Genomic DNA, 14,433 nt, shown 5'->3' with positions numbered 1-14,433 from the left:
AGCGTCTATCCGTGCGGAGTGCTGGAAGGCTGCCACCTGCACAAGTCTGCACGCACACTCCTTGGCTTTGGCTGTCAAAGACCCCAGCCCTTAGCTTGCTGTCAGACTCTCATCTGTTAAGTTAGATGTGGGTCCATGAATGCAGGTGCCTGTGTGCAGAGGGTGAGCCCTCTCTTGCCTCTCCCCTCCTCCCTGCCCGCCCGCTGCCTCCCTCTCTCCCTCCCATCTGCCCATCCCTCTGCCTACCCACCTGTTCTACAGGCAGCAAACCCCTCTAGGAACCCCAGGTTCCCACACTCAGAGTTTATCGTGCGTAGAGGTAGAGAGAAGCTTGTGAGGGTGCGAATGCAGGCACACACTCGGGCGGTGTTTGTGTACCTACTCACTCGCTCACTGGCATTGATTATCTTGTCTTTGCCAGGCATGGGTCTGGGTCCTGGAGGCCTGGGGCTCAGGGAATCGTGTGGATCTTGTGTTCTAGTTGAGAGAAGACAGGACAGCCAATCAGGAAGCCTGCAGGCTCATCTTTGCATGCCAAATGCTGGGTGGTGTGGTGGACGACACTTTGGGTGGCAGGAAGCAGGGACAGGAACTTACCTGGGGATGGGACATGGCACGTGGCCAGGCAGACTGAGGCTGGAGGGCCCAGCAAGGACAAAGCCACCTGGGGCTCCATGACCACCAGGGGAGGCACAATTCAGGGGTCTCAGGGGACAGCTCAACGTGGAAGGGGCTCAGGCTGTGAGTCCAGCATGAGAGGGGACAGGTTCCGGAGGCAGGACCAGGGAGATGGGGAAGTGCAGAGTGTGGGCTGGGCCTCCCAGGGGGGGCTTTCAGTTTTGGTCGTGGGGACTCGGCACACCACGGCTGTGCCCAGATCCACCGTGGTCCTGAAGGGCAGGCGGGACTCTGTCCCCACTTCCCCTTACCCACAGAAGCTCTGCCTTCAGCCGGTAAATGACCCTCATCCCTGCACAGCATCTGTTTGAAAAAGCAGTCTGTTTGCCCAGAGTGTGCCTGAAAGCTGGCGTCTGCAGCAAGAAGGGATGTTTGATGACTTCCAAGATCTCAAACACAGATCTGTCAGATCTGGGGCCCTGAGCCTCGGTTTACTCACTGCAAAATGAGCGCAGCAGTAGCCCGGGTCTCGGGGAGGGTTTCCGGGGGTGTGCTTGGCCCCAGGGCCTGAGGCCCAGCTGGTGGCAGCTGTCAACACGCGTGTTCCACAGTGCCTGTGCTTGGCTCTGCGTGCTTGACAAAGTCCTGGACACACCGTCAGCACTCAGACACTTGGCGTCAGCTGCCGCTTCTCTACCCAGCCCAGGACCCACAGGACAGGCGGCGCTTGTCCACTTGCTCCTCTTACAGTGCCGACAGAAGGGGGGCCGGAAGGAAGACGATTTAACATGATAGCTAAAAAGCACAGACGCTAAGCGTCAGACAGACCTAGGGGAAGTCCTTGCTCTGCGACTCTCTAGTGAATTTGCGTCGTGTATCCTCTCTGGGCCTTGCTTTCTGACTGGTGAGGATCAAGTAAGATCTGCAAGGAAGCAGTGAGTCCAGGGAAAAACAGTGACCGCGTCGGGAGTGCTCCATGGAGGAGCATCGTCCACGTCCGCCTCGTCCGGTTTCCCTTGTTCTGGCCAGGAGTATCAGTCAGGAACGTCATGGAACAAACAGCCCCAACATCAGTGGGTTTAAGTGGTCAGTTCTCGCTCTCGCACTGTGACTTGCTTGGCTGGTGTAGGTGGGGCTGGTCTGCAGGCTGCAGCTGGACCTGTCTCCACTGTATCGGTCTCACTGGGGCTTGTCCTGGTGATGCCCACACTGCAGGAATACAAGCCCAGCCATGCGAGTGGTTTCCAGGCCCCTCCCTGACTCACGTCCCCTGACTTGGTGTTGGTGAGAGCAAGTTACATGGCCAAGTCCAAAGTCAGGAAGCGTACTCTGCCTCTACTCAGACGGACTTCAAAGGGACCACAGTCGGCGCTCCTCACCTACCTTTTTCGGTCTCAGATGTAAAGTGGCTGTTAGACAGCAGTGGTTAAAGATCTGGCACTCGGCCGGCACTGCGGCTCACGAGGCTAATCCGCCTTGCGGCGCCGGCACACCGGGTTCTAGTCCCGGTCGGGGTGCCGGATTCTGTCCCGGTTGCCCCTCTTCCAGGCCAGCTCTCTGCTGTGGCCAGGGAGTGCAGTGGAGGATGGGCCAAGTACTTGGGCCCTGCACCCCATGGGAGACCAGGAGAAGCACCTGGCTCCTGCCATCGGATCAGCGCAGCGCGCCGGCCACGGCGGCCATTGGAGGGTGAACCAACGGAAAAGGAAGACCTTTCTCTCTGTCTCTCTCTCTCTCTCTCACTGTCCACTCTGCCTGTCGAAAAAAAACCAAAAAAGATCTGGCACTCATGGAGTTCACCATCGTGCAGTTACGTTTTCCACACAGCCCTGCATTATGTAATACCACACACCTTGTGCATTTATATCGCCAAATGACTGCTCAGGACTTGGACCAAGCATGTTTACTGTGCCTTATGGGCCATTGAAGAGGTTTCCAGGTGGTAATTGCAACCCAGCTGGTTTCCCGCCCTCTGGACTGAAGGGAACAGGAAGTCACCTTCATTTCTGCGGACTCCATAACCCTTTATTCACAACCCTGGAGGGCGGCGTGCGTCAAGATGCATACTTCCATTTTTCTTTCCTCTTTGCACTTTGGGAGGCGGTAGGTAACAGTGAGCAGTCTAGGGCACCCACCCTGCCATGCCACACGTCAGCGACTCTGCAGGAGACAGCAAACAGGGACACCAACACCCAGCAGGGGGCTCCTGGTGATGAGACCTCTGGTCCAAAGAGTTTGTGCTAAACTTTGTGGGAGCCTTCTGGGTTTCAGTTTTGGGTTTTGGATTTGTGGGGGTCAGGGGTGGCTCTGGCCCTCTATGCTTGTCACTGTCGTCGCTATTGCTGCCTGGGCTCACACAGGCATGTTGGTTTGGGGCCCCAAGGGCAGGCCCCTTCTCCAGGACCAGCCAAGGCCGTGTTTGGGGCTCACGTCCATTGTGTGGATTTAGCAGCTGCCGCGTGTGTGGTTTGACAGCTTTTTCCCGCAGAGAAAGCTGGTACGCTGGCTGTTAGCCCAGCAGGCCCCGACACTCACCTGGGCCGGGGTACTCCCGAGGTCTTGGGAGCATCCCTAGAGCAGCTGGTGACACGTGGTCAGCAGGCTCAGTGTGTAGTAAGCAGTCGGCAGCACTCAGCCGCTGGGAGAATGCCGAGCCACTCTCGGCCGGTGGATGAGGTGGCCAGCAGTGCTCCAGGTTGACCCCCACTCCCTGCCCCCCACAGGCCGCTGGGCCATCCGCACGTGTACTGGCAGCCCAGGGCACAGGCCTCACCGCTGTGTGTTGTGTGGCCTGGCCCTCAGGGTGAAGGGTCTCTCAGCGACTTCAGGTATCCCTGGAGTCGTGTCTGGACTCTGGCAGCCGTAAGTGCTCAGAATCTCCCACTTGGCCCCTCAGGGCTCAGTGTCCCTGTCTCCATCGTGAGCTGGGACAGCTGCCCACGGAGGCGCTGTAGAGAGGCAGCGAGAGTACACGCGAGAGTCCTATGCACGCCGGCCACGGGGCCAGCAGCACGGTCTGCAGGGGCGGTACTCAGGAACGCTGGTTCTGGACCTGGCCTCCTGAGTGGGCCTCTGAGTTTTCTAGAATGCTCTGGGACTCTAAGAGTGTGTGCCTGCTGGGCGGTTGGTGTATCTGGTAGGGTATGTGAGTTTCTGGTGGTAGTGGTGGAGGGGTGTGTGTCTGTGTGTGTGTGTGTACACACCAGGTGTGGGAGGGAACATGTGTATGTGCCTGATGGGCTGTGAGTGTGAATAGTTGGTAGTTTGTGTACCTGATAGAGTATATGAATACAGTATGTGTATGTGTGTGTGTGTGTGTGTGTGTGTGTATCCAAGTGCCCCTCAAATAGTTTGCAGAAAACATGCATTATGAAAAAGCTATGTGTGGATCTCAATTTGTTTAACACCAAAAGGAAACTTTTGTCCTTACGTGTTCACCTGCGGGGGTGTGTGTTTAGGCACGTGCGTGTGTCCCTGCCTGCTGGTGGGGCATATGTAACCATCTCTGGGGAGGAGAGCACCCGCGAGCTTACTGAGGGGGTCCGTGACCCTGGAGAGAGGTAGGGGATTCTGGACCGTGGCCCAGGAGCCACATACCTGCTCAGGGACTCCCCTGGATAGGAACTCCTGGAGGGCCTGGGGCTCTCAGCATCTTCTCATCCACTCCTGGCCTTCAGAGAAAATGTGTCCAGCATCTCAGTCCCCAAGCAGTGTTGAATGGAGTGGATGGGGTTGAATGTAGCCAGCTGCTCTGAAATCAGGCAAGGTCTTGCCCCCTGTTCTTCCCCTTGCCCAGTAAGTGTGTGGTCCTGGGACTTCATGTTGTGCCCTGTGGCCATCTAACGTGGAAGGAGATGTCAGCCCCTTCTAGAATAGCTCAGAATGATACGTGTCATGTCCTTGGACTTCTTAAGTATATGCTCGTCATGCCCATTGTACAGATGCTACAACTGAGACTCTGAAAGGTGAGGTAGACCGGTCACCTGGGCAGCTGTGGTGGAGCAGGATCCCCCAGCCTGCACTGTAACCTTTACTCCCTGGGGTGGGACCTTCACTCTCTTGGGATCAGGAGTTTTACAGATACGGCAGATGTGAAGGGTGGCTCGCCCGCTTCCTTTAGGGCCTGAGCTCTGGCCCTGTTGCTTGGGAATGAGGGTATAGCGGAGAAACACAGATGCAAGACTGGACAGACAGAAGTGCAAATCCTGTGTCTGCCACCTGCTGGCTCTGGGCCTCCAACAGGTTCATCCTTCCTCAGTTACCCCTGGGAGAAAGATGGGGGCGAGACAAAGTAGCACGTGCTGAGATCCGCCCTGGCGCTCTACAAGCCTGTGAAGTGGGAAAATGGTCCTCCCAGGCCTGTCTTGGACATCGGGAACTTGGGAAAAACTGTTCATGTGGTCTCGTGAGCATTGTTCCCAGGGGGAATGGACTGTATCACGCTGTGTGCCGGCGGTGTGCGGGCGGAGCCTGGGCACGGGGGAGGAACGGGGCTTCCTCGTGGGGACTGACGGGTCTCTTTAAGCATCCATTAGAGAAAGGTGCCCGGGGTGCACGTATCACATCTGAAATGTCCTATTGTGCTGTTTGTTTTTCATTACTCTGAAACGATTACTGCAGAAATTCTTAAATTGGATGCTTTTCAAAGAGGAAGATTAAGGAGCCTGGCGCAGTCTGGCAGCTGTGTGCAGAAGCATCTGGGTTTCTCTGGGACGCTCGGCGCAGACGGCTTCCCGGCCTCGCCCTGGGCTCAGTGCGGCACGTGACGACGCCTCCGCCAGCCACGCTCCGTCCCCGAGCCCGGCCGTCCTGTGGCCTGTCTGCCCCGGGCTCGCTGCCGCCCTCCGGGTGCTGTTTCATTGAAGCTTCCTCGGCGCCTTCCCGTGGCGGGTCGGGCCCGACACGGAGGCCGAGGCGTTCTGGGGAAACCCAGAAACTGGTCCCGCCCTGCTCACCTTGCCGTGGTGACTGCCTGCGGCTCAGAGCTGGTGAAAGAGCAGTTGTCATTGTATTTCTTACGTACGCTTTTCTTTCCAGAAAGTTACCACCTGCCCTGTTTCTGGGGCGAGGAGGGAGCCTCTGCGGTCATGATACTGACCGCAAGGTTGAATGAAGGTGTGCAGCCCCTGCTCCCTGCACGCCCCGCCCCTACCTGCCCAAGCCCAGGAGGGCGGACCTGGCTGGCGTTTGACCTGTGAGAGGAGAAGTAGGGGACACTCCCAGCTCCGCAGGACCAGCTTAGCAAGGGAACTCGCCCTGCAGACTCCGGCCCCACAGCCAGCAGTCCCCAGAGTCCTTGCAGGGCGTACAGGAGTGCGCTTGGAATGGTTGTGTGAACTAAGGGCCCCTTAGACACGGCGAGAGGAATGCTTGGGCACTGGGGGAGAGGCATCCCCCCGGGCGGCTGTGCTCCCCGACTTCTGCCTCTCAGGGAGTTCCCACCTCTTTCTGCCTGTGCAGGCGCACATGCGCAGACCCAGGCTCGTGCTGCAGGGAGTCGGTCACAGTGGGCACCGCCTAGGCCCTGGGCTCGTCACTCTTGGTAAGAAGCCTCGGCCACATCTGCATGACCACGGGGTGTTGCCGTGTGTGAGCAGAGGGCTCAGCTGTGGCCTGATCCAGGGGCTCAGTCCCTCTCCTTCCTCCCTCCCTCTCCTCCCTCTTTTCTCTCTCTGTCGCACACCCTCTCTGGGCCCCGATTCTCTGGTGGGGCCCCTCCCGTGGTTGCAGACAGCTCTGAGCTTGCACCCTCAGCTCTCTCCCCGCCTCATTGGCTCCTGACCGGCCCCGCCCTCAACGTGGGGGCAGGTGCGGCTGGCCCCGCCCTCGACGTGGGGGCAGGTGCGGGGCCGTGGGCACCCCTTGAGCTTGTGGCTGCCTCCAGCATCCAGTGAGATGCACAGGAAGTGGGGTTTGGGGGGCAGTTGTGGGGTGAGGAGGGTGGGTCCCTAAACCAGAACGGAGGGAGCTTTATCAGAGTGGGGGTCCTGCTTTGTTCTTCTTCCTGGTAATCGGAGTCTGCCCGATCGGGGGCGGTGGGGGCAGCCGCCCCGCTCGTCCGGCTCACGGGAGGGAAGGGCCTGGCTGCCCTGTGGCTGGAAGCTTCCAGACAGAAGCGTGGGGCCACAGGGATGGATTCTGTGCAGCAGGAGAAGCGAGCAGTTCCTCCCAGGACAGAGCGTGGTGGGAGGGGAGGGTTGGTTACTTCAGGAGGTGATGTGTGGGCAGCTGCCTCACGCACCGCCTTCCACACCCCCTGGATTCGCCCAGGGCTGCTTGGCCGCACCCCGCCTCGCCACGCAGCCCGCATCTCAAGGCCCTAGGTGGCTGGCGGCGCAGTCCTCACCCGGCAGCAGGGGATGCCCTAAAACTGTGTTGGGGATGGCCCTTTCTCTGTTGTCACCAGAGTTGTGTACATTACTCCATCAGATGTGACATTATCTCATAACCATTTTATTCTTGCTAATATCCAGTTCTCAGGCAGAGATGTGGGAAGGTCTTGAAATAAAGTAGAAAACTCCTTCTCTAAGACGGTGGCCTACACTGCTCTCTCATCACCTCCCCCTCCACCTGGTCAGTTCCTCCTCATCCTTCAAGGCTTTGCCTGGACGTCACCTCCTCCAGGAAGCCTCCCTTGTTAGATTTCCACATTGCATTGCATGCCACTTCTCCTGGTCTCCCAGTCCCCTGCGCTTTCCTGTACTGGGCTGTAGTTTTTGTCAGTTTGCTTCTTTGTCTGCCTCACTAGTGGGTGAACTTCTCTGGAGTGTTCATGTAGCTTTGGTTAGGAAGAGCTAACTTCCATTAAGCATTTACGTACCACGCAAAGCGGCTGATTTTAAACATAATCCTGGAAGGGAGATGCCGTCACTGGCCTCATGTTAAGAAATCGAGGCACAAGGAGAAGCAAATTACTTAAGGTCATGTGACTCACGGAAGGGAGGCATCAGGCTTTGACGCCAGGTGGCGACAGTCCCGAGACCGTGCCGGTGATCACGGCCGCCAGCTGTCGCCTCCCCTCGGACGGTGCTGCCGCCAGCCTGGCACAGAGTAGGTGCTCCTTCAGCCCGGGGGCGCTGAGCAGCCTGGGTTCCCGCGCGTGTGCGGTGCAGCCCACTGTGCAGGCCGTTGGGTGCCAGGTGGCTTTGCGTCTTCTGTTCGTGTGTTCAGGGTCAGAGGCAGGTTTGGCTTCCACTCCTGTAGGGTTTCGCAGTGAGGGAGCAAGTTCTCCCCAACGCCCTCTGCTCCTTCTCTCCCAGGCAAAGAGAAGCTTACTCTGTTATGAAAACGTGTCTCCCGCACCAGCAGCTTGCCCAGAGGCTCGGGCTCTGAGGCTGTAGGAGGAAATGTAGCCTCCCGTCCTTCACGGCAGTTCTGTTTGGAGCCGGAAAGTGACGTGCAGCCCAAGATCTTGCAAGAGGGTTTTCTTCTCAATGTCTTTAGAGTGACAAAACCCCGGGCGGGTGTGCAGCTCAGTGTCCACACCGTCCTGGCCCCAGCCCTGGCTGCACGCAGGGTGCCTGGCCACCGAAGCCAGCAGCTGCATCCGGTCTCCCATGTGGGTGGCAGAGGCCCAAGCACTTGGGCCATTTTCTACTGCCTTCCTAGGCCATTAGCAGGGAGCAGCCGGGACATGAGCCGTATGGAATGCCAGCGTCCCAGGCAGCGGCTTTACCTGCTCCACCATAATGCTGGTTCCTGTTAAAGTCTTGATGTGTATCCCGGTCTTATTTCTGGGGTCACGATTGCACACACATACACACACATGATTGGCATCATATTTATCAATATGCATTAAGTTAGCCTTCAGTTTTGTTATGTGGAGTAAGCAGAGGCCTGGCTTCTCCTTCCCTGTGTACCCCTGCAGCCCCGGAGCCTTGGCTGGTGTTTTGCCTCTGGGAGAGAAGGAAGGGGCACTGTCAGGTCCTCCGTGACCTCTCTAGCAGCGCGCACAGTGTCAGTGCTGTGGGAGGAGCGGCTGTGGCGAGGAGCCCGTGTGTGGGGTGAGATGTGCTGACTCGCGCAGCCAGGCTGCAGGCCGCAGTCACCCTTCCTTCCGTGGGGCCCCAGCAGCCCTATTGCTGGGAACAAGCCCCCCGAGAAGGGCCCCAGCTGCTGCTTTGTCCCCAGGAGCCGTCTCAGGAGTCCCCAGTGGGCTGCCCCTCCTGCTTCCCCGTGGCCCTGCTGAAGGTGACCTTTGTAAGATGCCAGCCCCCGGGGGCAGCTGCCATCGGTGTCAGTGCCACTCTGACTTGGACTGGGGTGGGGTGGTGCTTTCTCCGCAACCTTGTGACAGCATCGGGCCCGTGCAGTGCCTGCCCTCAGCTGCTTTGAGAAGAGGCCAGATGGAGCCTGTTCCCCTGGAATTTTAAAATATTGACAAATAATCGTGGATATCCAAAGGTGTATACCACGTGAAGATCAGCTCTCCACGTGCATTGCGTGATGACGACCACAGTCAAATCTGTTGGAGCATCCATCACCACCGTAGCTGGCATCCGCCTGTGTAATGGGGTGGCAGTGCAGATACGTACAGTCTGTTCTCTTAGAAAATTTAAAGTAATTTTTAAAGAATTATTTATTTTATTTGAAAGTCAGAGTTACATAGAGAAGAAGAGGCAGAGAGAAAGAGAGAGAGATCTTCCATCCGCTGGTTCATTCCACGTTGGCCTCAATGGCTGGAACTGTGCCGATCCAAAGGCAGGAGCCAGGAGCTTCTTGTGGGTCTCCCACGTGGGTACAGGGCCCCAAGGACTTGGGCCGCCTTCTACTGCTTTCCCAGGCCACAGCAGAGAGCTGGATCAGAAGTGGAACAGCTGGGACTCAAACCGGCACCCATATGGGATGCAGGTACTGCAGGCAGTGGCTTTACCCGCTATGCCACAGCACCGGCCTCTTAAAATAATTTTTAAAAAATATTTTATTTATTTGAGAGGTAGAGTTACAGATAGTGAGAGGGAGAGACAGGGAGAAAGGTCTTCCTTCCACTGGTTCACTCCCCACATGGCCGCAATGGCTGGAGCTACACTGATCCGAAGCCAGGAGCCAGGAGCTTCTTCTGGGTCTCCCACGTGGGTGCAGGGGCCCAAGCACTTGGGCCATCTTCTACTGCTTTCTCAGGCCACAGCAGAGAGCTGGATCGGAAGAGGAGCAGCTGGGACTAGAACTGGCGCCTATATGGGATGCCGGCGCTGCAGGCCGAGGATTAAGCTACTGTGCCACAATGCTGGCCCCTAAAGTAATTTTGTTAACTGTGGCCACCATACTGCTCATTACACCCCTAGAACTTATTCATTAAAAAAAAAAAGTCCGAGAGTTACTCATTGTAGAGCTGAAAGTCCTTGAACCTTTATTTCCCCATCGCAGTCACACTCACTGCAGGTCCCTGGCACCCGCCATCCTACACCCTGCTTCCAGAGGTGGTGTTTTCAGGTTGCACGTGCGAGTGAGGTCGTGCAGTCGTCCCTCTAGGTCTGGCCTGTTTCACTTAGCGCAGTGTCCTCCATCTGTTTCTGTGTTTCATGGTGACAGGATTCCCTCGGCTGAGTCGTATCCCGCTGCATGTAACGCACCATGTTTTCTTTATCTGTTCTTCCTGTACTCTTGTCTTCCAGACCATACATCCCTGCTCGGCCAGCCCAAATGCCCCCACAGGCCTAGCACGGCTGAAGCAGCCGCATCCCTGTCCTGTGGCTTTCAGCCTGTCTGAAGTTGTGTGTCTCGCTGAGATTGTTTGCACCAGGCCAGCCGTCCTCCCCTGCGGACCGAGCTCCCCAGGCCGGGGGGAAGGGAGAGGTGAATCAGGCCTGGTTTTGGTCTCCGTGATATCCCAGGGCCCAGCCTTGACCTTGGTCCATAAGAGCCACCTAGTGGTGACCCTGAGAAGGGACCACCAAGTTGTGCTTGGGGGCCAGGGGGTTACTTGATTAGGTCCAGAAGGGCAGCACATTACTTGAACCTGTGTCCAGTTCTTGTCACCTCGGACAAACCATAAAGCAGTCTGGTGGGAAGTCTTCCCGCCATCCTGCTCTGTGGAGTGCTGAGGTTGGCACTGGGTGTCCAGATGAAGGAGAGAGCAGGCTGAGTGCAGTGGGTGCAGGTGTGCCCCATGATTCTCTCTGAGTTGGCATCTGCTCATCAGACACCTTGGTGACAGCAGTGTCACTGTCTGGACCCACCAGAGTGGGGCTGGCTCTGTCCACTCCCCAGCTCTCGTTCTGTGTTCTTGAGGTGACGTGAGCTCGTGCCCATAATTATTAGTAAAGAATGTATTACTTTTTTTGTTTGTTTTTAAGGATTTATTTTATTTGAAAGAGTTACAGAGAGAGGTAGACACACACACACACACACAGAGATCTTCCATCTGCTGATTCATTCCCCAAATGGCTGTATTGGCTGGAGCTGAGCAGATTTGTACAGCCAAAAGCTTCTCCAGGGGCCCCAGGACTTGGGCCATCCTCACCTGCTCTCCCAGGCACAGTAGTAGGGAGCTGGATTGAAAGTGGAGTAGCAGGGACTCGAACCTACGCCCATATAGGATGCCAGCGCTGCAGGCCTGGGCTTTAATCGGCTGCGCCACAGCACCAGCCCCGCATTTCCTCTTTGGCTAGTCTGCCTTATTTGCTTACCCCAGTGAACTGTGGAGCTGTTTCCTTGGCTAAGTTGTTCATCTTCTCCTTGGCGTTTGACTGCGGTAATATCCCTCCATCAGCGTGCTCATACAGTAATTCAGGCGTTTTGTTCTAGCAATGAAGACACTTAGAGTTAATAACACATGAAGCCGTCTCATTAAAAGGGAAGTTTTGTTAGGATACATTAACACAGGCCGCGAACCAAAACACAAATCATTGCATTCCTTGGCTATTAAGGAAGCAAAATGAATTAGGACCCTAAAGCCACTTGTAAAAGAATCTTTGCCAACCTGTTTTCCATCTGCCTGTCTTTGCACTGAGCAGTGCCGGTAAGGGGCTTGGAATCTTCCGGAGTTTACAGCTTCCATGCTTGTCAAAGGCGGTCAGAGGGCAGCCCCTGGGCGAGGCATCAGCTAGGGCCCAGTTCTGGTTCTGCTCACTCCCTGGATCACACTGGGCGTGGTTCTTCCCTGCTCCCGAGTCGGTTTGAAGGCATCTAAAATCGTAGGGCTGTGTAGCCAATGTTTGCCTGTAAAAATGCTACTAAGTGGTGTTCCTTTTGTCTGAAGCCCAAGAGAGCTACAGTTACTGCGACAGTGCCTCAGCAAGTTCATGGATAAGTGGTGTAAGTTTATTTGGATGCAGAACATTTTTGAAACGTGTGCATAGCGTTTTCTCCACAGTACACGTTTTCCATCAGCTTTTTTTAATGGAAAATGTGTGCTTGGATTTTGAACTCGTTTTGCACCAAAACAAACTTTCAATTCCATTTCCCACGAATCTTTTGAAGTCCCCTTTGTGCCAGCTTTCACTCTTGAATATTGCAGTCTGGGTAGGAAAACGCTCAGGATTTTGGCTAGTGAAGGAGTCAGAGGAAGCTGTCCGTGGGCGGCCAGGCGCCTGACGTGTCCTGTGGGGAGCAGGGGGGCCTGTTTTGACTCCAAACCAGCAGTTCATGAATGCACCTTTATTTCTCAGCTCCTGCCGCCTGCCTTGGCCAGCGTTCCCTCTGGGGTCCGATCCTCACCGAGGTTTATGGCATCATCAGGCACCTCCTCCGAGGCCCTCCTTCTATAATAGTTCTCTGATTGGGGTCCCTGGTGCCGTATGACAGGGGATGCATAACCGCCTGGCCAGGCGGCAGCCGGCACAGGGGGATGCCTCGCTCTGAGTCAGAAGCCCCAGGAACGCCTCCCAGGTTTTGTTTCAGCGCTGGTAAAACCAGCCAGGGGCTCCGCTGGTTCTGTTGACCGGGTTCTAGAAGCAGAGGGGCTCCTGACCGCCCGACCTGCGGGCTGTGCCTGGCGCTTGTGTTGCTTCCCCTGCCTGGCGTTTGACAATTAATTAGGCATGGTAATTACCTGCTTTAATTTTGTGATTGCGCATCCTATAATTACCCTTAATTCTATAATAGGGAAGTTCATGTACACAAAGGCAGCCGATGACGGGGGTGACAGAGATGACAATATCACCAGCTGCCATGGCTTCCTGCCTGCCAGGCACGGGCCGAGCAGTCGCATCGCACAGCCACCCAGTGAGATCAGCCAGAGAACTGAGGCTCGAGGTAGGTCCCAGCGGCTCGGGGGAGGAGCTGGGATGAGAGCCCAGGCTTCTCTGCACAGCCCCTGCCCTTCCTCAGCCTCCCTCCGCCCCCAGGACTGCCCAAGACCCCAAGGCGGTCGGCGTGAATGATGGCTCCCGGCAGATCTGTCCTAAACCAGATGCGGGGCTCTGCCCCTTAGGAGAAGCATTTATGTCTGCATCCTGTCTGCGTGCCCCTCTGCCCTCCCTCATCCCTCTTCCTGCCTGTGTGTGTGTGTGTGATCAGTTGTACCGTGGAAGAGCCAGCCCCTGACGGTTAGATGTGTTCATCATGTCCAGGCTGCTGCCTGCACACAGTCACACAGTTCTCTGCCCTCTAAGGCAGAGCGACCAGGGCTCGCCTTATTTCCCAAGTGGAGAATCGAGGCTTAAGGAGGTGATGAACCCACCCAGGATCACTCGGCTAGCCGAGGGTGGAGCTGGACTTTCAGCCCAGGGCTGCCTCGGTGCCGACAGCCGACCAGGCATCAGGTCCAGCTGGCCGCTCACCCGCAGGCTCCTTGCCCCGCCCGCAGTCTGGGTGCATTCGTAGCTGTAAGTCTTGATCAGTCTCCCGGGCAAGGGGAGGCATGGCCCGGCTTTGGCTTTGGTTTCAGATTCCAGTGGGGCGCTTGAATCCCGACTGCAGAAATTACCCTCCCGTTTTATTTTTCTTTTGCTGAGTCAAGGAGATTGGACTTGAAGTGGCTTTTTATTGCTTGCTTGAAAAGGGAACTTGATTTTTTTTCTTGGAAGAGGTTGACTCTTTGTGTCCCTCTGAGGAATTATTATCTTTATGGCTCAAGCAGAAGAAATTGGAGCTGAGCAAACTTAATTTGGAAGGGGGAGTCCTTTAAATTAAAAAAAAAAAAAAGTGACAATTTGGGGCCTAAGCGCTCTGAATTCTTCAGTGAAATAAGCCCGTGATCTGGTTAAGTGTGACTCAAGGACAATTTAGTTTGCAGGGAAACTTTCCCAAGTTCAGATGCTGAAAGCACTGATGCTCAGGAGCGGCCGTGGATGTCCGTGGAGGGAAGGCACACGCGGGAGGTGAGACTGGAGGGCCTGGCACCCAGGAGACCCTCGGGAGGACACGCCATCTGCCCAGGAGCGGGCCGCCCGGGCCTCGGAGGAGTTGAAAGCCGGCCCTTGCTGGCAAGGTTGGGGGTTTCCACTAGAAGTGCTGGGCTTGGATGGCCAAGCCTGGGTTCCCATCCCTGCCCCCTCTGTGACTGCAGGGGCCTTCGTCTGGGGAGGGGGCTGTTCACACCACGTGCTTTGTGGATTGAGGTGAGGACGCGCGGGGAGGCGGCGAGGGGCCTGGTGCAACGGCCAGCAGCCAACAGGAGCGTCACTCAGGGCTGTGGCTGGTGTGGCAGGTGTGGCTGGTGTGTCAGATGTGGCAGGTGTGTCAGGTGTGGCGGGTGTGACGGTTGTGGCAGGTATGGCAGGTGTCGGGTGTGGCGGGTGTGGCGGGTGTGGCGGGTGTGTCAGGTTTGGTTGGTGTGGCGGGCGTGGCGGGTGTGGCTGGTGTGACGGGTGTGGCTGGCGTGGCGGGCGAGGCGGGTGTGGCTGGTGTGTCGGGCGTGGCAGGTGTGGCGGG

General features: G+C 56.6%; 1 protein-coding gene across 2 annotated transcripts in view; it reads left to right on the top strand.

Annotated features, from left to right (window-relative positions):
* Positions 1 to 14,433, top strand: part of SNX29 (sorting nexin 29) — a 478,886-nt gene that overhangs the window by 402,449 nt on the left and 62,004 nt on the right. The window contains exon 19 of one of the 2 annotated variants that reach the window (XM_051847819.2): positions 12,664 to 12,813. The exons of the other annotated variant lie outside the window; for it this stretch is intronic. Coding sequence (XP_051703779.1) covers positions 12,664 to 12,813 — 150 coding nt within the window. The remainder of the gene's footprint in view (positions 1 to 12,663; positions 12,814 to 14,433) is intronic. 2 annotated transcript variants of the gene reach the window in all.

This window comes from Oryctolagus cuniculus, chromosome 19 (genome assembly GCF_964237555.1).
Source record: "Oryctolagus cuniculus chromosome 19, mOryCun1.1, whole genome shotgun sequence".
NCBI classification, from domain to species: domain Eukaryota; kingdom Metazoa; phylum Chordata; class Mammalia; order Lagomorpha; family Leporidae; genus Oryctolagus; species Oryctolagus cuniculus.
The sequence above is the reverse complement of the archived record's forward strand: the minus strand, read 5'-3'. Positions and strand labels throughout refer to the sequence as shown.